At 38.6% G+C, this 25,052-nt stretch overlaps 1 protein-coding gene across 5 annotated transcripts in view; it reads left to right on the top strand.

Moving 5' to 3' along the window:
* The window catches only part of Eps15 (epidermal growth factor receptor pathway substrate 15), a 100,224-nt gene that overhangs the window by 47,998 nt on the left and 27,174 nt on the right, over nucleotides 1–25,052 (top strand). For all 5 annotated transcript variants that reach the window (NR_158458.2, NM_001365390.1, XM_087549162.1 and 2 more), the window contains 2 exon segments: nucleotides 1,158–1,243; nucleotides 15,410–15,482. Coding sequence is in view for 4 of the 5 variants with exons in the window: in NM_001365390.1 (NP_001352319.1) it covers nucleotides 1,158–1,243; nucleotides 15,410–15,482 (159 nt within the window). In the remaining variant the exon portion in view is untranslated.

Genomic DNA, 25,052 nt, shown 5'->3' on the forward strand with positions numbered 1-25,052 from the left:
ACACACACACACACACTGGGGAGGGGATGTGGGGGTGAAGAATATTAAAAGTTTCTTGGGCTGGAGAGATGGCTCAGTGATTAAGATCACTGACTGCTCTTCCAGAGATCCTGAGTTTAATTTCCAGCAACCACATGGTGGCTCACAACCGTCTATAAAGGACTCTGAGGCCCTCTTCTGGTGTGTCTGAAAACAGCTACAGTGTACTTATATAAATAAAATAAATAAATCTAAAATAAATAAATAAATAAATAAATAAAGGTTTCTTAAAACAAAACAGCATTAATATGAAAGAAAGATAGCATAATAGTTATGTATGTTGTGATAGTAATATTACAGAACATGTTTGAGCAGTTGGTTAGTAGGTTTTAGGTTAAACAGACTAAAAGCATTTAACAAAAGATAGTATCTGTTGAATTAAAAATTAAACGAAATCATCCACTATTATAATTCTGAGATTCAATAAAATTTGTATACTTATTCTGTTATATAAATGGAAGTCATTATCCCTCTTGCTGATAAATAACACATCTCAGTAGAAGAATTCATTTATAATCCAGCATGTGTTTTACCTACCATAGAATTCTAGCTAGACTAGGATCACATTACAAGTACATATATATATATGTATGCATATATATATATATAGTGTTGTGCTAAGTATCTTATTAAATGAGTTAAAAGTGCTAATAAGGGGCCCCCATTGGAGGAGTTAGAGAAAGGATTAAAGGAGCTGAAGAGGTTGCAACCCCATAAGAACAACAAATTAACCAACCAGAGCTCCAACCACCATCTAAAGAGTACACATGGACAGACCCATGCCTCAGGAGCATATGTAGCAGAGGATGGCCCAATGGGAGGAGAAGCCCTTGGTCCTGCCAAGACTCGATCCCCCAGTGAAGGGGAATGTCAGGGTAGGGAGGCGGGAAGGGGTGGGGGGATACCCTCATAGAAGAAGGGACAGGGGGGATGGGATAGGGGGTTTATGGACAGGAAACTGGGAAAGGGGATAACATTTGAAATGTAAAAAAAAAATCCAATGAAAGTGCTAATAATGTAGTAAAATGAAATACCTTGTTTCCTTATATAGCTTTTAGCATTTTCAGTGCTTAGCATTTACAGTAATAATGTATAACTGTGAAATTTTTGTTTTTTAGAACACCATAGGATCAAGTCCTGTTGCAGATTTCTCTGCTATTAAGGAACTAGATACCCTTAACAATGAAATAATTGACCTGCAGAGGTATGTAAAGTAAAATTATAGCTGATTTTTTAAGTATACATACTGATATATACACATATCCTCATTTCTAATGCTTATTTTGATAAATACAACTTTATTTAATTACTGTATTTCTGCATAAATGGAATTAGAATGCTTTCTTAAAAATTAAATATTAGGGAAGTAATTGAGGAAGATGCCCACTGTTGACCTCTTGCTTTCACACCCATGCATATGTGCATGTACACACACACACACACACACACACACACACACACACACACACACACCCCAACCCCCTCTCTCTATACACACACACATAGACGCACACATACACTAACAAACACACTCTTTTATTACTTTGGTTCAGAACAAGTAAACATTGGGTCACTGTGTCTATAATAATGTTTGGATTTGATTTTCACAAGGCTCATAAGTGCTCCATGTAACACTCTTGCTTGTTTGTGTGTCTGTTGAAATTTAAACAGCAAGGTAGGAAAATACTTGTCTCTTTGTCTCGAGCTGTAGAAAGACACATTCTCCATTGTTCTACAACTTGCTTTCTTAATTTACACAGTTTAATGTGTAAAATGCCTTTGTGGTTATTTTAATAGGAATTAGGACACCATAAATAAAGTATTCCTTGCTTTTGTCATTTCTAGTATGTTCTGTTTGAGCAGGTAAGCTAGTAACTATGGCATTGTGGCTGCCCTAGTAAAATGACGGGTAGCTAACAGTAACTAATAATAATGCTCCCTAAGGAGCACACCTAACATTTTGTAGCTATGTTATGAAAAGTAAGGAGTTAACAAAACCTTGTTTTAGATTGTAGTCACATTTTATCAATGTATGATTCATTTGTGTATAAAATGACATTTGTCAAAATATTTTCTGTTTTAAATGAGACCTATAACACAGGCAGACTTTCATTATGTCACCTTACCATGTCATGGTAAGACTCATCTATGTATGCTAAAGCTACATTTATTAAGGTTAAAATATTAAAGTTTGTGTTAGATCACTAAATCATTAAGATATTTTGTTATATACCTAGTCTCTCATTATTGTGAATATATGCTTTGTTCTGTACAAAAGTTTTACTCTTGAGAATCTGTCCCTTTGAATTTTTATAATACATTAGAATGAATGTATATGACTGTGAAACAAAGAATTTAAACAGTATATGTGACTTTATTAAATTACTCTTTGATGGAAGATTCCATTCTCCTTGGGTTTTTTTGTTTGTTTGTTTTGTTTTTTTTTTTTCTTCTTTTTTTTTTCGGAGCTGGGGACCGAACCCAGGGCCTTACACTTGCTAGGCAAGCGCTCTACCACTGAGCTAAATCCCCAACCCCCTGGTTTGTTTTTTTTTTTTTTTACCATTTATTTTATTTATGTATTTATGTGTGCACATGTATGAGAATGTGCTGTAGTGCACATGTAAAGGCCACAGCACAACTTTCTGGAGTCAGTTCTCCACCCACCAGGTGGGTCCTGAAGATCAAACTTAGATTGTCAGGCTTAGTGGCAAATACTACCCATTGTGCCATCTCATTGGCCCTTTCATTGGTTTAGTGATGAAGATCTTTAATTCCCAGGACTTCTAGTTGATGTAGGATGTGCTGCTCAGACCCCCTAGTAACTCCCTAACCTTTTTTTTTTTTTTTTTTTTGTTGGATCCCATTTTCTTCCTTGATTGAAGTATGGAGGGTTCTTCCTTCCTGGTGTTCCCCCTGCAGAACACAGAGGTATACACCTTTAATCTGAGCACTCAGGATGCAGAGGCAGGTAGATCTCTGAATTCAAAGCCTGCTGGTCTAGAGAGAAAATTCCGGGATAGCCAGGGCTACACAAAGAGACCCTGTCTCAAAACAACAGCAACAACAACAACAACAAAAATCACCCTGTCATCCTGGCCATTCCTCTTAGACACTTCCCACACTGTACTGTCTCCTGTGACACTATAAACTGTCCGAAGAGTAAGCACTGTATTTGCTCTTTTTACCTTCATCACTAGGCAGAGTGCTGTAACCTCTCATTGCTGCTTTGTTGTTATATTAATCACTTTTCTTCTCCCTGTGAGCACACATGTGACAGAAGTAACTGAAGGGAGGAAGGATTTGCATGGCTCACAGTTTCAGAGGGTTCAGTCTATCATGGCAAAACAAGCTGCATGATGGGAGTGGCTCCTTCCACTGAAGCAGGAATATATTGTAGAGCTTATCATACAGACCCAGACCAGAAAGCAGAGACTACACGGGCAGTGGGGCTGGGCTATAGCCTTCAAAAGCTCACTCCTGGTGGCTACTCCAGCCACACCATACTTCCCACAGCCTCACAGATAACAATAGCATCCAGAGACCATGTATTCAATCAGAACAGCCTGTGAGGACATTCACATTCAAACCATATCAGTTCCTTTCTTCTAACCTCAGTATACAGGTGGTCTTATTACCTCTCATCTCACCTCAGCCTGCCACCTCTTTTATTATTAATTGTCTCTGATTTCACTGTTTTCATTTGCCTGGACATACCTCTTGCACTCTAAGCATTCATGCTTTATGGCCCAAGTTTAATAGCTCTTAGTAAGTTATTTTTGAAATCTTTAAGTTGTTAGTTGTTCTTTTTTCACTTTCAGAAATTTTATCTGTTTATTTATTTTTATTATTTTATCTCACCATGTAGCCCTAATTAGCCTAGAGCTTGCTATGTAGACCAGCCTGGCTTTAAACTCACAGATATTCACCTGCCTCTGCTTCCTGAGTGCTGGGACTAAAAGTATGTATTACTATGTCCAGCCAATTTTTAAAAGCTATTGATGGATTCCATAAGAATCTTTACTCTGAAAGTAAATGCCTCAGAGAAGTTCTGGGGGCTTTGTTTTGCTTTAGATTTATTTTTAATTATGTGTGTGTGTGTGGGGGGTGGTATGTACATGTGAATCAGGTGCCTATGTTAGCCAATAGCATAGGATCCTGGGGAGGCTGGAGTTATAGGCAATTGTGGGGACTGTGAAGGGAACTGAGGTCCTCAGCAAGAGCGGCTTGTGCTCTTCGCCATCTTTGTAACCTCCTAAGAGAAGTTCTTGAAGTTGGAAAGGTGCAAGAAACAGCCTATTTTGGTCACTTGTATAGTGTAGTCATGCTAATTTATGCTGAGGCAGGAGGTAATATTTTGATGTCTGCTAGATTCTACTTCCTTCTTGTCTGTCCTTTTAGCAGAAACATAGGAAGCAAAAGTCACATCCTGCCATGCCTATTTATTTTCCTGGTTTTAGGCCAATAAAACAAGATAGGTAATTATAATAGTTACTGGGTGTTGTGCTACATCCACTTTATATAAATTCTTTTGTTGAATTCTTGCAACATCCCTGAAGAGGAAGAGGTTTTATCTTGATTTAATAATTTTTAAATTATTTTTTCCATGGAGGCATGAAGGTGTGTGTACATGTGTACAAGCATGCATGCCAAAAAGTATAGGTGGAGTCAGAGGGCAACTTGAAGGCTAGAACTCTGGTTGGGAGGCTTGACAGCAAATGCCTTGACCCACTGGGCCACCTTTCCTGCTCCTGTCTCTTATTCCAGACAAGAACACGAAGCACAGGATTTCCGTGGTAGAACTTTTAACCAGATTGCCAGATTATCTGGCGTCATTTTGTCAATTTTATTTTATTTTTTTCATACTTATTTAGTGTGTGGGGTGGTGTGTACACATGGAGGTCATAGGACAGCTTGTGGGAGGAGTGTTTCTCTTCTTTCACCATGTTTGTCCTGGAGATCAGACTCATGTCACAGAGGCTGCAAGTCCTTCACCCACTCAGCCATCTCACTAGCCTGATTTGGTCTGATTTATTTAACTATCAGTATCTTAGTTTCCTTGTCTGTAAAATAGAGATGCAAACACTATTACATAGATGCTGAGAATATGGTAAGTCAGTACAAGCAATTAGTTACCATCTTCAAGACTCCGCTCATACCTCAGAGCCCAAGAGTTTCTGAATAGTTGCTCAATAAATACTATTTACAATAGCTGAATGACTTATTTTCCTTAGATGAAGACAAACAGGATCATTGTAGCCAGATGGTCAGTGCCACGTCTGTACAGTCTCAGAGACTGACTTGCCTGGGACTGTGAGGAAATGAAGAACAGACACACACATAGAGGGACCTTCAGAGACTAAAAAACTGAGATTGGTGGGCTGGGCTCTTGGATGGGGAAGCCACAGTACCCAGTGAGCTCAGTGTATGTGTCATGAACAGTTAAACAGAAGGTAGGGTCATTACATTCAACCAAATAAGGGGTTAGGTCCGTTATGTACAGTTTAACAAAGAGGCAGGTTATTTTATACAGATGAACAAGAAGTCAGGTTTAGCTCATCTTGGTAGGCAGTCTGATGCTGGTAAATAAATGATCCAATCTGATCTGTTTCTAGCACTTCCATGACAACAACACTAGGAGGTATCATCAATGACTGCCTCACAGTGAGAGCACTGGACTAGGCTGGTCCAGGTTAAGATGTACTGTTAGGGTTGGGGATTTAGCTCAGTGGTAGAGCGCTTGCCTAGCAAGCACAAGGCCCTGGGTTCGGTCCCCAACTCCAAAAAAAAAAAAAAAAAAAGATGTACTGTTAGTATAAAATGTATTGGTTTCAAAGTATCAGAAAGGAATGGAAAACATCGCAGTAACATTTTTTAGATTTATCACATGCTGTAATATTTGAATATAGTAAATAAATTATATTAAAATTTACTTTAAATATATACTTTTAGATAATCTTTAATTACATATATTTTGTGGTTGTAGCTTACTAGGAGACAGTTATATCTTACAACTAATCAGTAAGCTTTAAGATGTATTATAGTCTGAGTTTGGAAAACAAAACATCCTTCAAAAATGTTTAAGCTCTCGGTCAGACTTGGAGGCTTTACTGTTAGCACTTGGGAAGCAGAGGCAGGTAGAGCTTGAAGCCAGCCTGGTTTCAGGACAGCAAGAGCTATGTAGAGAGACCTTGTTTCAAAAACAAACAAACAAAAAACAACAAAACTAAAAAACAAAAAGAAATTTGAAGATCTGGGGATTCCCAATCTCTCCCAACAGAAGGGCCAAGTGTCATCAGTTTGTATGTTTCCTTGCCGCCTCTGGAAACTTAGCAAATAACTCAGCATGATGGCATACACCCAGTACTAGGAAAGTTGAAGTAGGTCAGTTTCCATGAATTCAAAGCCTGCTTGGTCCATATATTGAGTTCCAGGACCCTGTTTCAAGAACGGGGGAAAAAGCAGTAAATGTGATTTTGTATTAATAAACAAAAGAATGATCCTAAATAATAGCTTGTGAAGTCTATTTAGTATGCCAGGCATCATGCTGGATTGTTTTGTAGGAGTAATGTAAATTAATCTGGTTAACAACTTTACTATCCCTATAAAATAGTTAGGAACACCAAATTTGGGGTTTATGTTTCCTTCCGTACTTTTTTCTTTCTGGATGAAAATAACAAATTTGGTACTTTTTATTTGAAAAGTAGCATTCCTTTTTCTTAAAAAAAAAAAATGGATCTAATTTGGATCCTGCTACTAAATGTGCTTTGGTTTTATAGAAGCCAAGCTCCCAACTTTGTTTTTTCAGATCGCAGTTAAGTTCTTTTTTCAATAATTTATGCCCATGGATATATTCTCTTATTTTTCAAGGGAAAAAAGAATACCATTAAGATGCCAGCCTCCATTTGGAGTGATGACACAGTAGCTGAGAACACTTGGTCTTGCAGAGAGCCTGCTGAGGTCACAGCAGCTCAGGTGGTTCCCCACTGACTTTTAGCCCAGTTGCAGGATATTGGGAGCCCTCTTCTATCTCAGCACACATGTGGTGCGCATGTACAATCACCACCCCAAACACCTCGTAAAAGGAAAAATAAGTAACTTAAAAACAGAAAAACAACCAGCTTCCCAGAACTTATATATATATATCATACATTTAAAATGTTTACAGCATTTATCTTACTATTTTATAATTAATATTTATTTTTCCAACAAGTTATAAATAGGGGCCCAACTTTAATTTTAGAGAAATTAAAAATCTAAGTAAAACTCAGTGTCTGTCCTAAACTTTCAAGTTTTTAGTCGACTCAGAGTAGAAAGCTACCTTCTTTTAGAGTTGTTTGGATGAAAAGCTAAAACTTATCTCAGCTTTGTACTGTTATTAGTTAGTCTAGCTCTAAACTTCTAACAGTTCCCAAATAAGCAGGTGGGGTTGTGTGTTGCCTTTCCAGCAATTGTCACCAGCTGTTGAGTAATATCCCTCTCTTCCCCACAAGCCGAAGACGCAAGCAGAGTCACGTTGTTAAATACTGTCACTCACAGCTCAGTCTAGTGCAGAAACCTCCGGCTCAGCATTTCCTGTGTGCTGCAGCTCTGTGCTGACTGTTCCGTTTCAGCTTTCCTTGCCGCATGGGCCTTCCATCCCGGATATGCTTAGTCTGTCTAGAAATTCTCACCTCTGCTTTCTTTTTCTTTTATGTTATTTTTTAATTATTAATGTATATAATGTAAAGTTTATGATTAGCCATTTTACGTGTTGTCTTTTGTTTTAGTACTGGAGATTGTTCCTGAGTCTTTTCTGACTGCTCATCCACCAAGTTCTATATCTCCAGATCTTTGTAGTTTGCTGAATTTCTTTAAGGGGTTTATTCATTTCCTCTTTAAACACCCTGCCATCTTTATTAGATCATATTTAGTTCTTCAGCTGTGTGAGGATGTCCAGGGCTTGCTGTGGTTGGACAGTTGGGTTCTGGAGGTGCCATACTGCCCCAACTCTTATGGATTGTGATTTTGCTCCGGCCATCAGCCATCTGCTTGTCCCTGGTGCTGGCTGGATGCTCCTGATGCTGGCAGGACTCCTTGGAGAGAGACAGGCAGAGTCATGGGCCTGACAGTGGAGCTCAGGGAACAGCATGCTGCTCATCTCTGCTGGCTCTACCCCAGGGGACCTGAGTGTTCCTGGGGTGTCCCAAGCCTCCTTGGGAAGGCAAGCAGAGCTGTGGACCTGAGAGTGGAGCTAAGGGACAGAGCCATATCTCCAGCTTTTTAAAAACATTTTTTCCTGAATCAGAATATTGCTAAGTTGCCCAGGCTGATCTAAAACTCCCTATGTATGTAGTCCATGAAAGCCTTGAACTTAGAATCTTCCTGCCGTGGCCTTCTAAGTAGCTGGGACTAGAACTTAAATGTACATTTTAAGTGACATTAAGTACATTTCTTAACTGCTGTCATTAGTAATCTCCATAATTTTTTAATCTTCCCAAACTGGGCAGTTTAATGTATATGTGTATATTTTTGTGTTAAGGGAAAGAGTAGAAAGGAACACATCCCCTGTAGAGTAGGCCCTGTTCACTGTAAGCTTCTCGTTCTTATGGCTGAGAAAGACTTGGGAGAAATAAGTGTTGTTTGTTTAAAAAAAAAAAAAAGCAGGGGTAGTTGCTTTATGTGCTGTGATGGACAGGAGATGTGTTACCGAGAACTCTGGGGTAGAGAAAGGATCAGAACTTCCGAACCTCTGCCTTTTCCTCCTGAGTGCTGGGATTACAGGTGTGAGTGCCAGGGTGTCCAGTTGTATGTTGTACTGGGCTAACCAAAGACAGGGCTTCATGCATACTGTAAAGCCTACTAACTTAATTACAACCCTAACTCCTAATCTGAGCTTAGCTGAAATTCATGTATAATCCATTTTAGTCAAATGTAAGAACTCTGGTCCTTTTAGTTGATTGTTGCTACAAATGATAGTTTTATGAATTGTGTTTCTACCAACAGAGAACTTTTTAATGCATTTGTCATTTAAATATTACAGAAAGTATAAGATGAACTTGTGAATCAAAACTATAGTGTCATTTCTAGTATTTGCTCATATATTTACTTTTTTTTCAGTTTCTTCTTTTTTCTCTTTTATTGGATATTTTTTATTTACATTTCTAATGTTATTCCCTTTCTCAGTTTCCCGGACATAAGCCCCGTATCCCATCTCCCCCTTCTTCTATAAGGGTGTTCCCCTCCCCACCCACCCTCCCTTCCCACACCTCCCTACATTCCCCTACACTGGGTGGTGGGGGGGGTTCAACCTTGGCAGGACCAAGGGCTTCTCCTTCCATTGGTGTCCAACAAAGCCATCCTCTGTTACATATGCAGCTGGAGCCATGGGTCAGTCCATGTATAGTCTTTGGGTAGTGTTTTAGTCCCTGGGACCTCTGGGTGGTTGGCATTGTTGTTCTTATGGGGTTGCAAGCCCCTTCAGCTCTTTCAATCCTTTCTCTAATTCCTCCAACGGGAATCCTGTTCTCAGTTCAAAGGTTTGCTGCAAGCATTCACCTCTGTATTTGACATGCTCTGGCTGTGCCTCTCCGGAGACATCTATATCCGGCTCCTGTCAGCATGCACTTCTTAGCTTCATCAATCTATCAATCTTACCTAGTTTTGGTGTGTGTGTGTGTGTGTGTGTGTGTGTGTGTGTGTGTATGTATATATATATATATATATATATATATATATATATATATATATATGCATGCCACATGTGGGACAGTTTAAGTCCAAGTGGATCAAGGACATTCAAACTAGTAGAATAAGTAGGGAAGAGTCTCAATCACAGTGGGAAAATTTCCTGAACAAAACACCAATGGTGGGGTTGGGGATTTGGCTCAGTGGTAGAGCGCTTGCCCTAGGTTCAGTCCTCAGCTCCAGAAAAAAACAAACAAACAAACAAACAAAAAAACTCAATGGCTTATGCTCTAAGATCAGGAATCGACAAATGGGACCTCATAAAACTGCAAAGCTTCTGTAAGGCAAAGGACACTGTCATTAGGACAAAACGGCAAACAACAGATTGGGAAAAGATCTTTACCAATCCTACAACAGATAGAGGGCTAATATCCAATATATACAAAGAACTCAAGAAGTTAGACTCCAGAGAGCCAAATAACCCTATTAAAAAATGGGGTACAGCGCTAAACAAAACATTCTCAGCTGAGGATTATCAAATGGCCCAAAAGCACCTAAAGAAATGTTCAACATCCTTAGTCATCAGGGAAATGCAAATCAAAACATCCCTGAGATTCCACCTCACACCAATGAGAATGGCTAAGATAAAAAACTCAGGTGACAACAGATGCTGGCGAGGATGTGGAGAAAGAGGAACACTCCTCCATTGTTGGTGGGATTGCAAACTGGTACAACCATTCTGGAAATCAGTCTGGAGGTTCCTCAGAAAACTGGACATTGCACTAGCTGAGGACCCAGCTATACCTCTCCTGAGCACATACCCAAAAGATGCCCCAACATCTAACAAGGACACATGCTCCACCATGTTCATAGCAGCCTTATTTATAATAGCCAGAAGCTGGAAACAACCTAGATGTCCTTCAACAGAGGAATGGATACAGAAAATGTGGCACATCTACACAATGAAGTACTACTCAGCTATCAAAAACAATGACTTCATGAAATTCACAGGCAAATGGATGGAACTGGAAAATATCCTGAGTGAGGTAACCCAGTCACAGAAAAACACACATGGTATGCACTCACTGAAAAGTGGACATTAGCCCAAAAGCTCGAATTACCCAAGATACAATCCACAGACCACATGAAGTTCAAGAAGAAGGACGACCAAAGTGTGGATGCTTTACTCCTTCTTAAAAGGGGGAACAAAAATATCCATAGGAGGGGATATGGAGGCAAAGTTTGGAGCAGAGACTGAAGGATTGGCCATTCAGAGCCTGCTCCACATGTGGCCCATAAATTTACTTTTACTAGAAACCTTATCATATGCCTTATCATATGCCATTTGCTGTCTATCATGCTTTCATTTGAAGGACTCTTGGTAGCATTTCTTTTTTTTTTTTTTTTCCCGGAGCTGGGGACCGAAACCAGGGCCTTGTGCTTGTTAGGCAAGCGCTCTACCACTGAACTAAATCCCCAGCCCCCTTGGTAGCATTTCTTATAGGATAGCCCTACTAGTTTTTGTTTACGGGGGGATAGTTTAAGGCCAGTTTTGTCAGGCACAGGATTTTTTGTTGTTGTTTGTTTTAAAGACAGATCTAACTTAGCTCTTGCTGGGCTGGAACTTTCTTGGAACACACAGAATTCTGCCTGTTTCTGCCTCTGGAGTGCTGTGTTTACAAGTATGTGTCTGCCATGCCTGGCAGGTTCAGAATTCTTCCTTGACATTCTGTCTTTGTAGTAGTTTAAATGTGTCTTCCTTCTTGCCTCCTTCACTGGGGACTGCACTTGCCTCATGCATGTGTCCTGAGCTCTGTATTAGTGAGCTCCAGTGCCAGCCCAGATGGCTTTGTAACTTGCTTTGTAACTCGGTGTCCTTTTTTCAGGTTCAAAAAGTATTCCAGATCATCATTAAGGATGACTGGTACTTAGACTCAAAGTCTGTATCTTCCATCATGTATATTTTGCCATCCTAACTCAAGATAGTAAGGTTACATTAGCATTCACATATGAAGAATAACATATGGCCTCTGTCAAAAAGACACTTTTGTAGCAAGCTGGATTAGAATCTTGTTCTTTTCTGAAAACCCAGGCATCTCACTGAAGATTATTTTAAGAGAATAGAATGTTTCCCTTTATTTGTAATAGAAATTAGTAGTTAAGTTTCTTACTACTAACATTTTAAGTTTAGATTGCACCTAAAGGAGGTTTACAAGAAGTACCAAGACTATAAAAAAATACAACTTTATGAGTTTTTACAGGCTTTCTTGTTTCTAGTGGTTTTAGTTTTAGAAAATGACAGATACTACATTGGTAAAAATGACAACTATATATCAGGAAGGATATGGAAAGTGATTTAATCCTGTCTGTGATGCTGTTGGCTTTGTATCAAAGTCAGGACAGATGGTTCCCTCTATTCTCCCAATAAACCTTGTCTGAAAAAATAGAAGTAAATTGTGGACTCAGTTTTTCTTGACCTGACTGCCCTTGCATTTGATACCTCATGTTTCATTTCTGCAGTTGTCCACCATATGCCTCTGAAGGCCTAGCCTGAAGCTTGCTTTCCTTGATGGATCATTGGACCCATAAGGCACACAGAATCAAAACAGTCAACCTTTCAAATGCCAGGGCATTCTGTCCCTTCCTCCCTCTGTAGCATTGGTATTGTGGATTTCTCAGGATGTGTGAGCATGTGCATGTGAATAGGGCAGAGAGGTAATCTAAATAAAGGGTGATGAAGACAATTTCTTTCCCTTTTTCAGAAATTCTTTATTATCCATATAATATATTGGAGGCTGCTTGAGAAACGGAATATATCACTTTTAATTGTGGGACAGAGCCTTGAGTAGTTTTTAAAGTATGTTAAACAGAATGTTTTGGGGATTGAGAAGATGGCTGATCAGGTAATACGCTTGTCAGGTGTGAATATGGGTGAGGCCTTGATAGCACCATTGTAAAGTCTGAGGAAGTATGGTGGTCTACCTGTAATCTCAGTAGGGATGCAGAGACAGAGTGTCTCCTGAGCAAATTGCTAGGTAGACTGAAAATCTGTAAGCTCCAGGTGCAAGTAAGAGACCCAGCCTCAATATATATATATATATATACATATATGTGTGTGTATATATAATATATAATATATAATATAATATATAATATAATATAATATATAATATAAATAAAATTTATGATGGAGAGTGATCAAGGAAGACCCCAGGCATCTTCCTTGGGCCCTCACACACAAAATGCACATATGTCCTCCTGCTCATATACATAGGAACACATATGTACATACACATAAAAATTTATATAGAAATATATATATACATTTTTAATGTTTTGTATTGATTATTTATACATTACCTTTAGAAAAATATTTTTCAAAGAAAGGAAGAATGTAAGAAATATAGGCAATTATTTTTTCATGTATCCAAATATATGTTTAAATGTCTTTAATTACCTGAAAACAATTTCCTTAGGTTAACAAAACATAAATTAGAAGTTAAGTTTTATTGATTTCTGAGCTGAGAAATGATTTCCAAAGGTTCTAATATTTTATTTAGTGGAGAATGGTCTTCCACATATGTTTAGAGTTATGTCCATTGTTTTTCCTCCAATTATAAACATAAATTATAAACAGTAGCTTCTACTCCTCAAGCATCCTCTTATTTTACTCAAGCAGAGACGCTTGCTACTGAGAGCCCTGAATCTCAGTGATCTCTCTTCCACTAAGTGAGCTTCCTTTGCTCTGCCATTCTCCTGTCTGCATTACTTTAAGTCAGTTCACTGCCTTCTTACAGCTCTGTTCTCCTGTGTGCACATTCTGTCTTCTGAACAGCACTGTGAGTACAAGAGCTAACAGCAGAGCACAGAGGCTTGAGCAGAGACTGTGAGGAATAAGAGTTAAAAGAGCAACAGAATTTAAACGATGCACGTTCATGTCTGCAGCGACGCTTTCTGATACATTATCATGTTTTCTACTTTTGTTATCTCATGTCTAAAATGGAGTTGAAGTGGTAGTGACCTTGTCTGGAATGTCTCTGAGGATTTGGAGGCATGTAGCTGGGGAGGGGATTTGGAGGGCGCTAGATTTTCATGTGACTTATCTCTGACATACTGCAGCAGAACTGAAAACACTCATCTGCTCACATAAGGATGAAAAAATAAAAAACATTTCCAAGATTGAGCTAACAGAATTTGTGTTGTAATTTCAGATGTGTTTTCCCCTTGTGATTTTGTCTTTCCCCTTGTGATTTTGTTTTTTTGTTTTTACGAAGTTTGGTAAGGGTTGGGGGTTGGGGGTTGGGAGTGAAAGGAGGGCTGGATTTGAATGGTAAAGAGACTGTTTAAAATCTCCACGTCATCATGACCCACATTGCAACCCATCTAACAAACGATTAGTGAGTTCCTTGGCCATTTCAGGTATTTAAAAGTAACAGTGTACAAATAGCTTATTCCTTTGCCTTTTTCCTCTATACAAATCTTCAGATCATTGTACCTGCAGACCCATAACAGTTGATTTGGTGTTGCACTTCAGAGTCTCACTTTAACAAGATGAGATATACAAATAAGGCATACAGTTTCTTCCTTACATATTTAATAGAATTTTCTCACGTTATAATAGAGCTAAATGGAATCAGAGCTTACATTTAGGTTCTGTTAGATACTGAGTTATGTTAGTTATTTGAAATATAGTAAGGACCCTGTAAAAGGAAACTGTCATCCTAGACTAGAAGGCTTCTAAAATGCTTTCTTTCCCTCTCCATATTGCCTTCTTCATCCCACTTCTATATATTGCTGAAGAATTCTGTGGATTTTTTTTTTTTTACCTCTCATTTTGTAGAAAATAAAAGAGCAGTACATGTTAGTGGTTTTAGTAAACATGGGAAGTTAAATTTGTTCTAGGAAAAGAAATAGCTTTATTTTGTAACTTAAATCTTAAAGGTTTTTTTTTTTTTAGATTCATTCGTATTGCTCCAGCTTTGTTAAAGAACATAGGAAATTGGGATGCTATTTTAAAGGAGAACCTTGTGTGTTTGACTTGAGGGAAAGACATAACAATTCCGGACTGTCCTTAAACTAATGTACACAATTTTGATACTGACCTATTGGGTTTCATAGGTAGCAGTCCCAAAGGACCCTTTTGGAGTAAATGTGGTTTTCACAGAGTGTGCTACCTGTGAATTAACAATCTTGTACATTGTTCTATGTTGTTGCAAGCTAAAATTGATGTGCACTGATATTTAAGGAAAACTAACACACAAATGGCTCTGTTTCTTAATATTGTTCACTGTTTCTATCAGCCATTCTTATTTAATAGGACAGTGATAGTTAAGGGTTAAATTTACAGAGCTGATGCAACTCCTCCTTTTCTTCACCCGCAGTTTTCATTGGATGGTATCACCATAGCAACAGTGAGATCAGTGAAACCTGAGTGTTCCATTGATTAGTTTTTGCTTCTTCCTTTTTTAATCTATCCCCCTTTCACCACATTTTAGTGAGGAAGCAATTTTTTCTTTACAAACAGAGCTTATATTGATTTCTATTCCATAAATAATTTAAAGAGGGTAGAAAATTCTGCCCTTCATTTAAAAATTGGATGTTTCATCATGTATTTAAAAAGCGATTCAGGACTAGGAGGATGGATAGCCATACCAGCTGTAGCTGATGTGCTCAGGTACTCTTGCATTGTTTGCTGGTCTTCTAGGGAAAAGAACAATGTGGAACAGGACCTGAAAGAGAAGGAGGACACAGTGAGGCAGAGGACCACCGAGGCTCAGGTGAGTGCTGTAAAATGCTCTGCTCTGGTTCTCCTGTAGGGATCTTCCCAGGAACTGCTTGCTATCTGATGGGCACAGTAGGAGGTCTAAGGATGCCTAATATTTGTTTAACATAAATCTTTTTTTAAAATTGATGGTTGTTGCTCTGAACTCTGGCCTTTAAATGTAATACTGCAATGAGAAAGCAGTGTTTTTAAGCACATATTTCTAAATTTGAAAATATTTTAGTGATATTTATCTGCATATTATTTATTAAAGATAACTTTGAATGACTTGATTTAAATAGTATTACACCAATAAAATTAAATTGGATCATCAAAAACCAAATTGCTTTTTCAAGCATGTAAAATTTTTGTCAGCTGGGAGACCTACTGTTTTCAAAGACTGTTTCTCCTGTCCCTGAGGGTGGGAATGCTAGAGATTTAAAATAACGTCTTATAAAATGCTTTGTAGCCAAAATACTGGAAACTTTGTCATAAAGAGATTTCATTCATTTTTGCTGTGTTGCATTAGTATTCTTTATTTTATAGAGATTTTTAAAAACCTGTTTTTATTTGGTAAACGTGGCAGTGTTTTAAACCTGGAAAACAGTATTCAGCAGTGTTTCATGTGGCCATGTTACTGGGTTGTGTTTCCTGAGTGCTGTATGGGGCTTGGATGTGCAGGCACTGGTAGCAGGTGCCAGCAAGAGCTCATGTGATGGGCATTTCCTAATATGTCACGTACGTGTTAGGTCTTTCTGCTTGTACTAATGGAGTTAAATGGGTAGAGACTGGGATTTCTTAGACCCAGAGAACCATGCTAGGCTGGGGAAGATGATTCACTGAAGGATTGAGGAAGCCAGAGACTTGTGGTTGGGAGTTGAATCTGATTGGATGACTGCATTTATTATATTTATTGGAATTTTCCTAAAAGTGGTGTGAAAGTCAAGAGATTTGTTACCAGGCATTTCTCTTCCTGCTAATGAGACTGGGTATAGGCTTACCTACTAATGAGACTGGGTATAGGCCTACCTACTAATGAGACTGGGTGTAGCTGCTTGAATTTCTTTGTTTTGTGTAATTTTAAGCTTCTTAAGAAATGCAAACACTAAAACTCAATTTTAGTAGTTTTTGCTGGACACAGCTTGGAAACAGAGGACAAAAATCTACAAAAGTTGTTTTTCCCCCCTAATATAATCACTGGTATAATAGTAGACAACTTCTAGATTTAACAACTGCTATTCTAAAATATACAGGTTCTTGTGATGACAATATTTTGTTATTTGAGTACATTTATAGGGAAAACCAAACAGGATGGAAATTTAAATAGTTTAGAAGAGAGCTAAATTTTATATTGTTCCTTGAATATCCTCAAATATTTGGTTTCTTATAATTATATAAATTTTATTGCTAAAATTTCTCCATAATGTACTTGCACATCTTGATTAATGGTATTAGTAAAGTAACATAAACTTTGTGAGATCCAAAATGCATGTTTGGCACATGAGTTCTGAACTGGTTTTTGCATAGGGTACTTCTAAGTATGAGGCATTTCAGAGCTTGCCTAGTGTAGAACAAGCACTCCTGGCTGAAAATAAATCCACTGAAGATTAACACTGAGGTTAATGTAAGTCCTGGGTTAGTCAAGTCATCTCTGTATTATCCATGGTAATGAGATGCTAGACCAGTAGTGATGATGTGCGTACATATGTACACACACTCATTCAGATGTGTATATATATGTATATATTATATGCATACATATTATATGTATACATATATGCATATATGTATATATATGTATGTTGTATATACATGTACATGTATATATATATGTATATTAAATATATACACACATACACACATATATATATTAGGATATATATACCACCTATATATTATATATATTTATATATTTATATGTAACCAAAACATCTCATTTGGTGATTGTTTATGGTTTCCTGAAGCACAAGAAAACTTAGCAAAATTGGTAAGAAGTGGAGTTCATTACCTATGGAGGTAGCTCTGATTTACTATTTAGTAGCAATGTACAGAGTAGGAGTAATACTGATAGCTAAAAATCAGTAACTCCAATTTTCAGTCCTTTTTATTTCTTTTTTGAAACAGGATTTCTTGTAACTCAGACTGGCATTGAACTCACTGTAGTTGAGGGTGACCCAGGCCTCCTGATCCTCTTGCTTCCACCTTCCAAGTTTAGAGATTACCCATGTCCACCACCAGAGCCTGATCTCAATACTGCTTTTCTGGTGTTTCTGGTAAAAGACCATCTACTAGAGCTGTTATTGAATAGCAGCATCTAAGGAAGTGTACTTTGCTACGTCTTCCTGACTCCACTTTCTATTGGAGATGCTAATAAGAAATGAAATTTAGCCTATCATTAAATAGCCTACCTTGTTTCTTTTGAATGTTATTTAGCTAATAAAGTAAATAATTATACAAATTCATATTTCAAGCATAGGAAAAAGATTTTAAAGCCAAGAGCATTAAGATTCACTTATTTCTATTTTATGGGTGTTCTGGCTGCACATACGTATGTGCACCATGTGCACACCTGGTGTCTGCAGGGGTGGGATGGTAGTAGTGGTGTCTGGTCCCTGGAGCAAGTTTTGGGCAGTTATGAGCCTCCATGCGGGAATGAGCCTAGGTCCTCTGCAAGAATAGTAACTGCTCTTAGCTGCTGAAGCATCTTTCTTTTTTTTTTTTTTTTTTTGGAGCTGGGGACCGAACCCAGGGCCTTGCGCTTCCTAGGTAAGCGCTCTACCACTGAGCTAAATCCCCAGCCCCGCATCTTTCTAACCCCTCCTGGAGTTCTTTGGTTGGTCTTATTTTTGTTTTAGTTTTGGTGCTGAAGATCAACTTCAACGTGTTATGCATATTAAGCAAATTTTTCCCTCACAGAGCTACAGTCCAGTGAAGTTTTTGCTTTTGTATTTATATGTGCTCTCTACTTTAAAGTAAAATACTGATTTTCTGTTTTTGTTTCTTGTGTGGTCTATGAGCTCACATCTTGAAATGTTTTTTTCTTTTCTTCTCTCTGCTCACAGTCACCCTAAGACTGACAACTGCTTGCAGTAAGATCTCTGCTCCCTGAGTGCCAGTTGTACATTTCCATATAGCCATTTTAGTGTTTATCGTTTGAAAATCAGTCAGTCTAAAACAGGTCTTGTTAGAAAATAAATGGCTTCAACTTAGGACTTCTTATTTCTGTTAGTACTTTTCTTTTGTATTACTGACTTATCTCAAATCTATATTTAAGGTGTCTTAGGGGCTAACAGTGCTTGCTTTGCAAGCATGAAGACCCAAGCTAGAATCCCCAGCACCCACATGAAAATCCAGGCGTTGCCGCACATGCTTATAACCCCATTGTAAGTAGAAAGTAGAGAATAGGATCCCTGGAATTTGCTGACCCCCAGTCTAGGAAGACCCTGTCTCAAAGGGTTACGATGGAGAGTGATCTGTTTCTCTGACATCTGCAGATCTGTATACACAAGAAAGCACACACATACATGTTTGTACATCTTCCATCTTATATGAGTTTCTCGAGCTTAGAAATTCTGCTCTGGGGCTGGAGAGATGGCTCAGCGGTTAAGAGCCCCGACTGCTCTTCCAGAGGTCCTGAGTTCAAGTCCCAGCAACCACATGGTGGCTCACAACCATCTGTAATGGGACCCGATGCCCTCTTCTGATGTGTCTGAAGACAGCTACAGTCACATACATGAAATAAATAAAAAATTTTTTTAAAGGAAAGAAATTCTGCTTTGGATCATATATGTTTTCCATAGTATTTGGAAATACAGTATTAGGTATTTAAGGAAAGTGTTCAAATTAAAAGTAAACAGACTGAACTTATACAAGAAATTAAAAGTGGGACAGAATGCACCCAGCACCCACTGGCAGGAAGGATTACAAGCAGAGTAGGTGTTTATAAAGTCCCACTTTTACGTGACTTTGTTCATAGTAACATGACACAGAAGGGAGCTCCTGGATATTTGTATCTCATTAGTTAAGAGTCAGTAATTGCAATGGTGAGATGGCTCAGCAGGTAAAAGTACATACTGCCCAGCCTGAGTTCACTCTCCTAGACCCACAGATACCTTAGTCGACTCCTGCAGGTTGTCCTCTGACCTCTATTACACATGCCGTGCATACCCACATCCACAAAATAAACTAATGTAATGAAAGAAAAAGTAACTCAGGCTAAGAGATGCCTCAGTACTTAAGAGCACTTGCTACTCTTAGAGAGGACCTAGACTCAATCCCCAGTACCCATATAGTGGCTCACAACCAGTTCCACGAGAGCCTATCCCTTCTTCTGGCCTCAGTTGGCCCCAGGTACTGCACATAAATACAGAAAATCTTAGGAAAAAAAAAACTTGAAAAACAAGAGTTGGTAACTCAGAGTAGTTACCTATTTTTTTTTCATTTTAATTCATTTTTTCCCCCTTGAGGAAAAGGGATAACTATGGCTAGCAAAACAAGTCTTATTCGTAAGTCAGTAAAGTTTTGTTTTCTTAGGGAGTTTTGTTGTTTGTTTGTTTGTTTAAGACCAGATCTAACTATGCAATGCAGAATAGCTGTAATTTACTATTTAACCCACACTCGTCTCAAACCTGAGATTGCTCTGCCTACACCTCTCAGGAGCTGGACTCACAGGACTATGTCAGTGGTTTTTCCATTTTCACTCCCTGTCGTGTTTTTAATGAAATAGACCTTTCCATGTTGCTAATATTTCATAGGTTTGTTAAGTTACTTCTTCAATACTGCATCCGAGTCGGGTTAGTAAGATTAGGCTCTTAGTAAGTAGACTCTCAATATGTCTTACGAGTTTTGTGTGTTTAATTTATTTCTACATAATTCCTCATGACGTGTAGAGGGGGTGAGTTTATCAGTTTCAGTATTTTGAGTACTTTCTAGAAAACAGGACATTTTTCTTAAAATTTCTTTCTTAGTGAAGCTAAGACTCCCAGTTTAGATAGCCCTTATTTATGAATGAGGTGTCTTAGATGTTCTTTAAGTACATGTTAGCACTGTGTCACACCATTCTCGTTCATTCTGTTCCTGCTGCTCTCCACTGGAGAACAGTCCACAGCACAAGGCCAGAGAGCAGAAGCAGGGGACAGCAGCAGCAGTCTTCAGTAGCTCACTGCACTGTGCAAGTGCTAGAACTGCACTGCCCTGCTTAGAGTGAGCCGGAGGCAGAGAACGCTGGAGAAGAGGGAGGGAGACAGGCACTGGTGCCTTCACTGAGTTCCAGGAGAAGCAAATTTGTGCCACAGTGAAATAGTGGGTCTGGATACAGATAATAATATAGAAGTTGCATGACAGAGTAAGTGAGTGAGTTTGTGGTAAAAGTTCTCCCTTATTCATATTAACGTATATGTTGCCACTTTTCATTTTGACCGAATTTTAAATCTGTTTACTGAAAGCAAAGATCCTGTGCTGTGGATTTGTATTGGAAATGTTTTTATTTTTTTAATATTGTTTTACTTTTTAAGCTTTTTTTTTGTAAAGAACTTTTTCAAATGTTATGAATGGTTACCTGCACATAGTGCATACCCAGTGCTAAGGAAGAGTGTGTTGGGACTTTTCCAGTTCTGAACAGTAGTGAGCCACCACTATGGGTGCTGGGAACCAAACTTATGTCTGAAAGAGCAGCAGCTGCTCTTAACTGTTGAGCTGTCTCTTGTTTTGTTCTTAGCTTTTGAGACAAGGTCACACTTTGGTGACATAGAGTGCACTATAGCTCAGATTGATCTTGAACTCACAACAATCATTTTTCCTCACCCCTGAAAGTGCTAGGATTAAAGACATGAGCCCACCACACCTGCCTGGCATTGTGTAGGAATTTTTATAGAGATGCTTCTTCGTGCTGAGATATAAACATAGAGGAACACAATTTTTATGTGGATATTGATTAAGATTTAAGTATTTTCTAGAGGTGTTTTGTCAGGAAACTTTTCCTCTATTTTTGTGTTACAAGGTATATTTTCATTGTAGCAAAGAAAAAAGAAAAAGCAATAGGATCAAGTTAACTGAGTGAAAGTCTTTGCTCCCGTGTAAGAGAAAGAGCAGGACTGTGTATATATTACATAGGTTTGTTCACTCTCTTTCCTCTTATGGAAGCCTATTTTCTGGTGATATAATCAATTCTCACTAAAAATACTATCTTTGAAAATAGTTCAGTATATTATAGGATCCTGTCACTGATAGTTCTTACATAAGAAGATCAATAACATAGGAAAAATTTAAATTAATAAAATCACCACAGATGTGATACTTGTATGTTTAAAAAGAGACCGAACTGGAGAAATGGCCTAGTTGTTAAGAGCACTGGCAGCTCTTCCAGAGGACCCAGGTTCAATTCCCAGCAATCACATGGTAGCTCACAGCTGTCTATAACTCCAGTTCCAGGGGACTTGAAGCTGTTTTCTAGCTTCCCTGGGCACCAGGGACACACATATGTATGCAGGCAAAACACACTGTAAACATAAAGTAACAAAATAGATTTTTTTAGAAAGTCAAAGTTGAGATTTTTTAATTGTAGAAAATAAAACGGGTCCAAGAAATTTGTAAAATACAGGGTCAGAAAATGGCTTATCAGGCAAAGCCTGAGGACCCACATAGTTAGGGACAGACCTGACTTTTCCTCATGCCATTCCTCCTTTCCCCAGTTTTACTATTTTTAGTCTCTGAGTTTTATTTTGTTTTGGTAGGTGAGAGGGTATTGGTATGTGCATACGTAGAGGGTATAGAGAGGAGATATATTGGTCTTTGAGGATTTTGGATTACCTGCTCATGAGCACAGGAATGGGTGAAGCTCCTGTTCCATTTCCTAATATAGAAATTCTTGTCACAGGGGCTGGAGGTATGGCCCAGTGGTTAAGAGCTTGCTCTTCTTTGGGGCTGGGGATTTAGCTCAGTGGTAGAGCGCTTACCTAGGAAGCGCAAGGCCCTGGGTTCGGTCCCCAGCTCCAAAAAAAAAAAAAAAAAAAAAAAAAAAAGAGCTTGCTCTTCCCAGAGACCTGAGTCAGTTCTCAGCAACCACATGAGAGGGTATACAACTGTCTGTAATACCAGCTCCAGGGGGTCCCAGTGTCTCCATGCTCTATCCTCCATGGATACCCTCACCTACAGGCACATACCCACATGCATGCACATGCATGTAATTAAAAAAAGAATATGTCTTTTTTAATTCACTTAATATATTACACTTAGAGGATATATCAAATATTAAATTGGTAAAAGTAAACCAGTAATCTTAACCAAAAGTCTGAGAAGTGATCTGAATAGTTTCTTAACTGCCCATTTGGGCTGTAGTTTTCTTACCTATATATGTAGCCAGTAATAGCACCTACCTCTCGGGTGTACATATGGGACGCATGCATGCCACAGTACACCGTAGAGGTCTTTCCTTCCACTGTGGAGGTCCTGAGAATCTTCCACTGAACCATTTTACCAACCTAATCTTTAATACACAATAAATGAAAATTTATGCTCTGCATAAACGGTGGAGGACTTGCCTACCATGCATGAAGACTTAGATTCAATCCTCAGTTCAGAAAGGACAGGTTTTAAGTATGTTGTATAAGCTATATGCCTCAGTGAAGCAGTTTAAAATAATTATATACCAATGTTGAAAGCATTATGCTAATTGAAAGAACCCAGTTGGGAAAATACGATTATATTTATGTAAAATATCTAAATTAGACAGATTTGTAGAAATGAGAAATGGTCGTTGGTCGCCTAGGACAGAGGAGAGTGGGAAGTAAAATAAGGGCAGTCAGGAGTACAGGGCGATTTGAAATGAGGAAGAGTGTCTTTGGGAGGTCCATGGAGATGTTCTGAAATGTCTTTATGTGATAATTGTACAACTACCTGAGTAAAGTAAATGGATTAACTCTGTAGCTGTAAATTATCTCACAAAAGCTAGTATGGAAAATAAACTGGAGCCTGGGGGAAGGGATGGTGCCTTCCTTTAATCCCAGTATTTGAGAGGCAGAGGCAGGTAGATACCTGAATTGGAGGACAGCCAGGGCAACCCAGAGAAACCATGTCTTATTTATATATTAGCAGTGAGATCAGGAGGTGTTGGTTATGTTGGTCAGAAACTGACACTGTAACAGTAGCAAAAAAAAAAAAAAAAAAAAAAAAAAAGCCTTGAAAGAGGACCAACTGCTTGGATGCCTAAGCACTGGGGGAGGGAGAGAAGGAGATGAGCAGCATAACAGTCAGTGTGGTTGGAATAAACCGAGCAAAGGGAGGAGTGTTTGGTCATGAGTTGGCATACAGGATAATGTAGGTTCTTAAGGGCTTTGAGGGTTTTTCCCAGAGAGATGGAGGCTGAAAGGTTTTGGTAAGTGATACGGTTTGACACAAGGATTTGTTTTACGCTTTTAAAGCATTGTTTTCTCGTTGTGATGGTATAATTTAATTCCACTGCTTTAGAGTGCAGGCTACCTATGCTTTGCTGATATGAGCTCAAGCCAGCTTGGGCTACATGAGGCCCATTCTAAAAAAAAAAAAAAAAAGTGGATATCTTAATTTTAACTGAAACAGTAATTATATGTATATCTTGGGATGCAGTATGATATTTCATCCTGTTTATACAGTACACTGATTGGACAGGTAATTTGCAAAACTGTCACTAAGGCATGCATTAGTGTGTGTGTGTGTGTGTGTGTGTGTGTGTGTGTTGGTAACTTTGAAATTCCTAGGCACTTACTTTGAAATGTTTAATTGCTGTGAAACAGAGTTATCCTTCTGTGCATTGGAACATCAAGCTTTACTCCTCTGTAGCTATATACCTCTTTCTTCCCTACACCTACCCAAGGTCTGACAAATGCTATTCTCTACCATATGAGACCACTCCTTTCACTGTAAATACAAGTAAAAAAAATATGGGATTTGACCTAACTGGGAATTGTTCTTTTTGTTTTTGATGCTGGTGTTTTAACCAGGATCTTGTATAGGGGTGTGGGTGTTAGTAGTAGTGTGTTTTGTTTTTATTTTTGTGAGGCAGGGTCTCCATGTAGCCCTGCTGTCCTGGTAGTCACTATGTGGACCAGGCGTCTTAGGGTTTCTATTGCTGTAATGAAACACCATGACCAAAGCAAACTGGGGAGGAAAGGGTTTATTTGGCTTATACTTCCACAGAACTGTTTATCAAAGGAAATCATGACAGAAACTCATACAGGGCAGGAACATGGAGGCAGGAGCTGGTGCAGAGGCCATGGAGGAACACTGCTTACTGGCTTGCTCCTCCTGGCTTGCTCAACCTTTCTTATAGAACCTAGGCTACCAATCCAGGAATGACACCACCCACAAAAGGCTGGAACCTCCACATCAATCAGTAATTAAGAAAATGCCATATAACTATATATTAAGGAGACATTTTCTTAATTAAGGTTCCTGCCTCTCAGATGACTTTATCATGTGTCAAGTTGACAATGAAACGAGTCAGCACGCTGGGCTAGCCTCAAACTCAGAGATCTGTCTGCTACAGCCTATGGAGCTTCTGGGATTAAAGGGGTGTGCCACCACACTGGGCTGACAAAAGGCTTTTTAAAAG

Source organism: Rattus norvegicus, chromosome 5, assembly GCF_021556685.1.
Source record: "Rattus norvegicus strain SHRSP/BbbUtx chromosome 5, alternate assembly SHRSP_T2T, whole genome shotgun sequence".
In the NCBI taxonomy this organism is placed as follows: domain Eukaryota; kingdom Metazoa; phylum Chordata; class Mammalia; order Rodentia; family Muridae; genus Rattus; species Rattus norvegicus.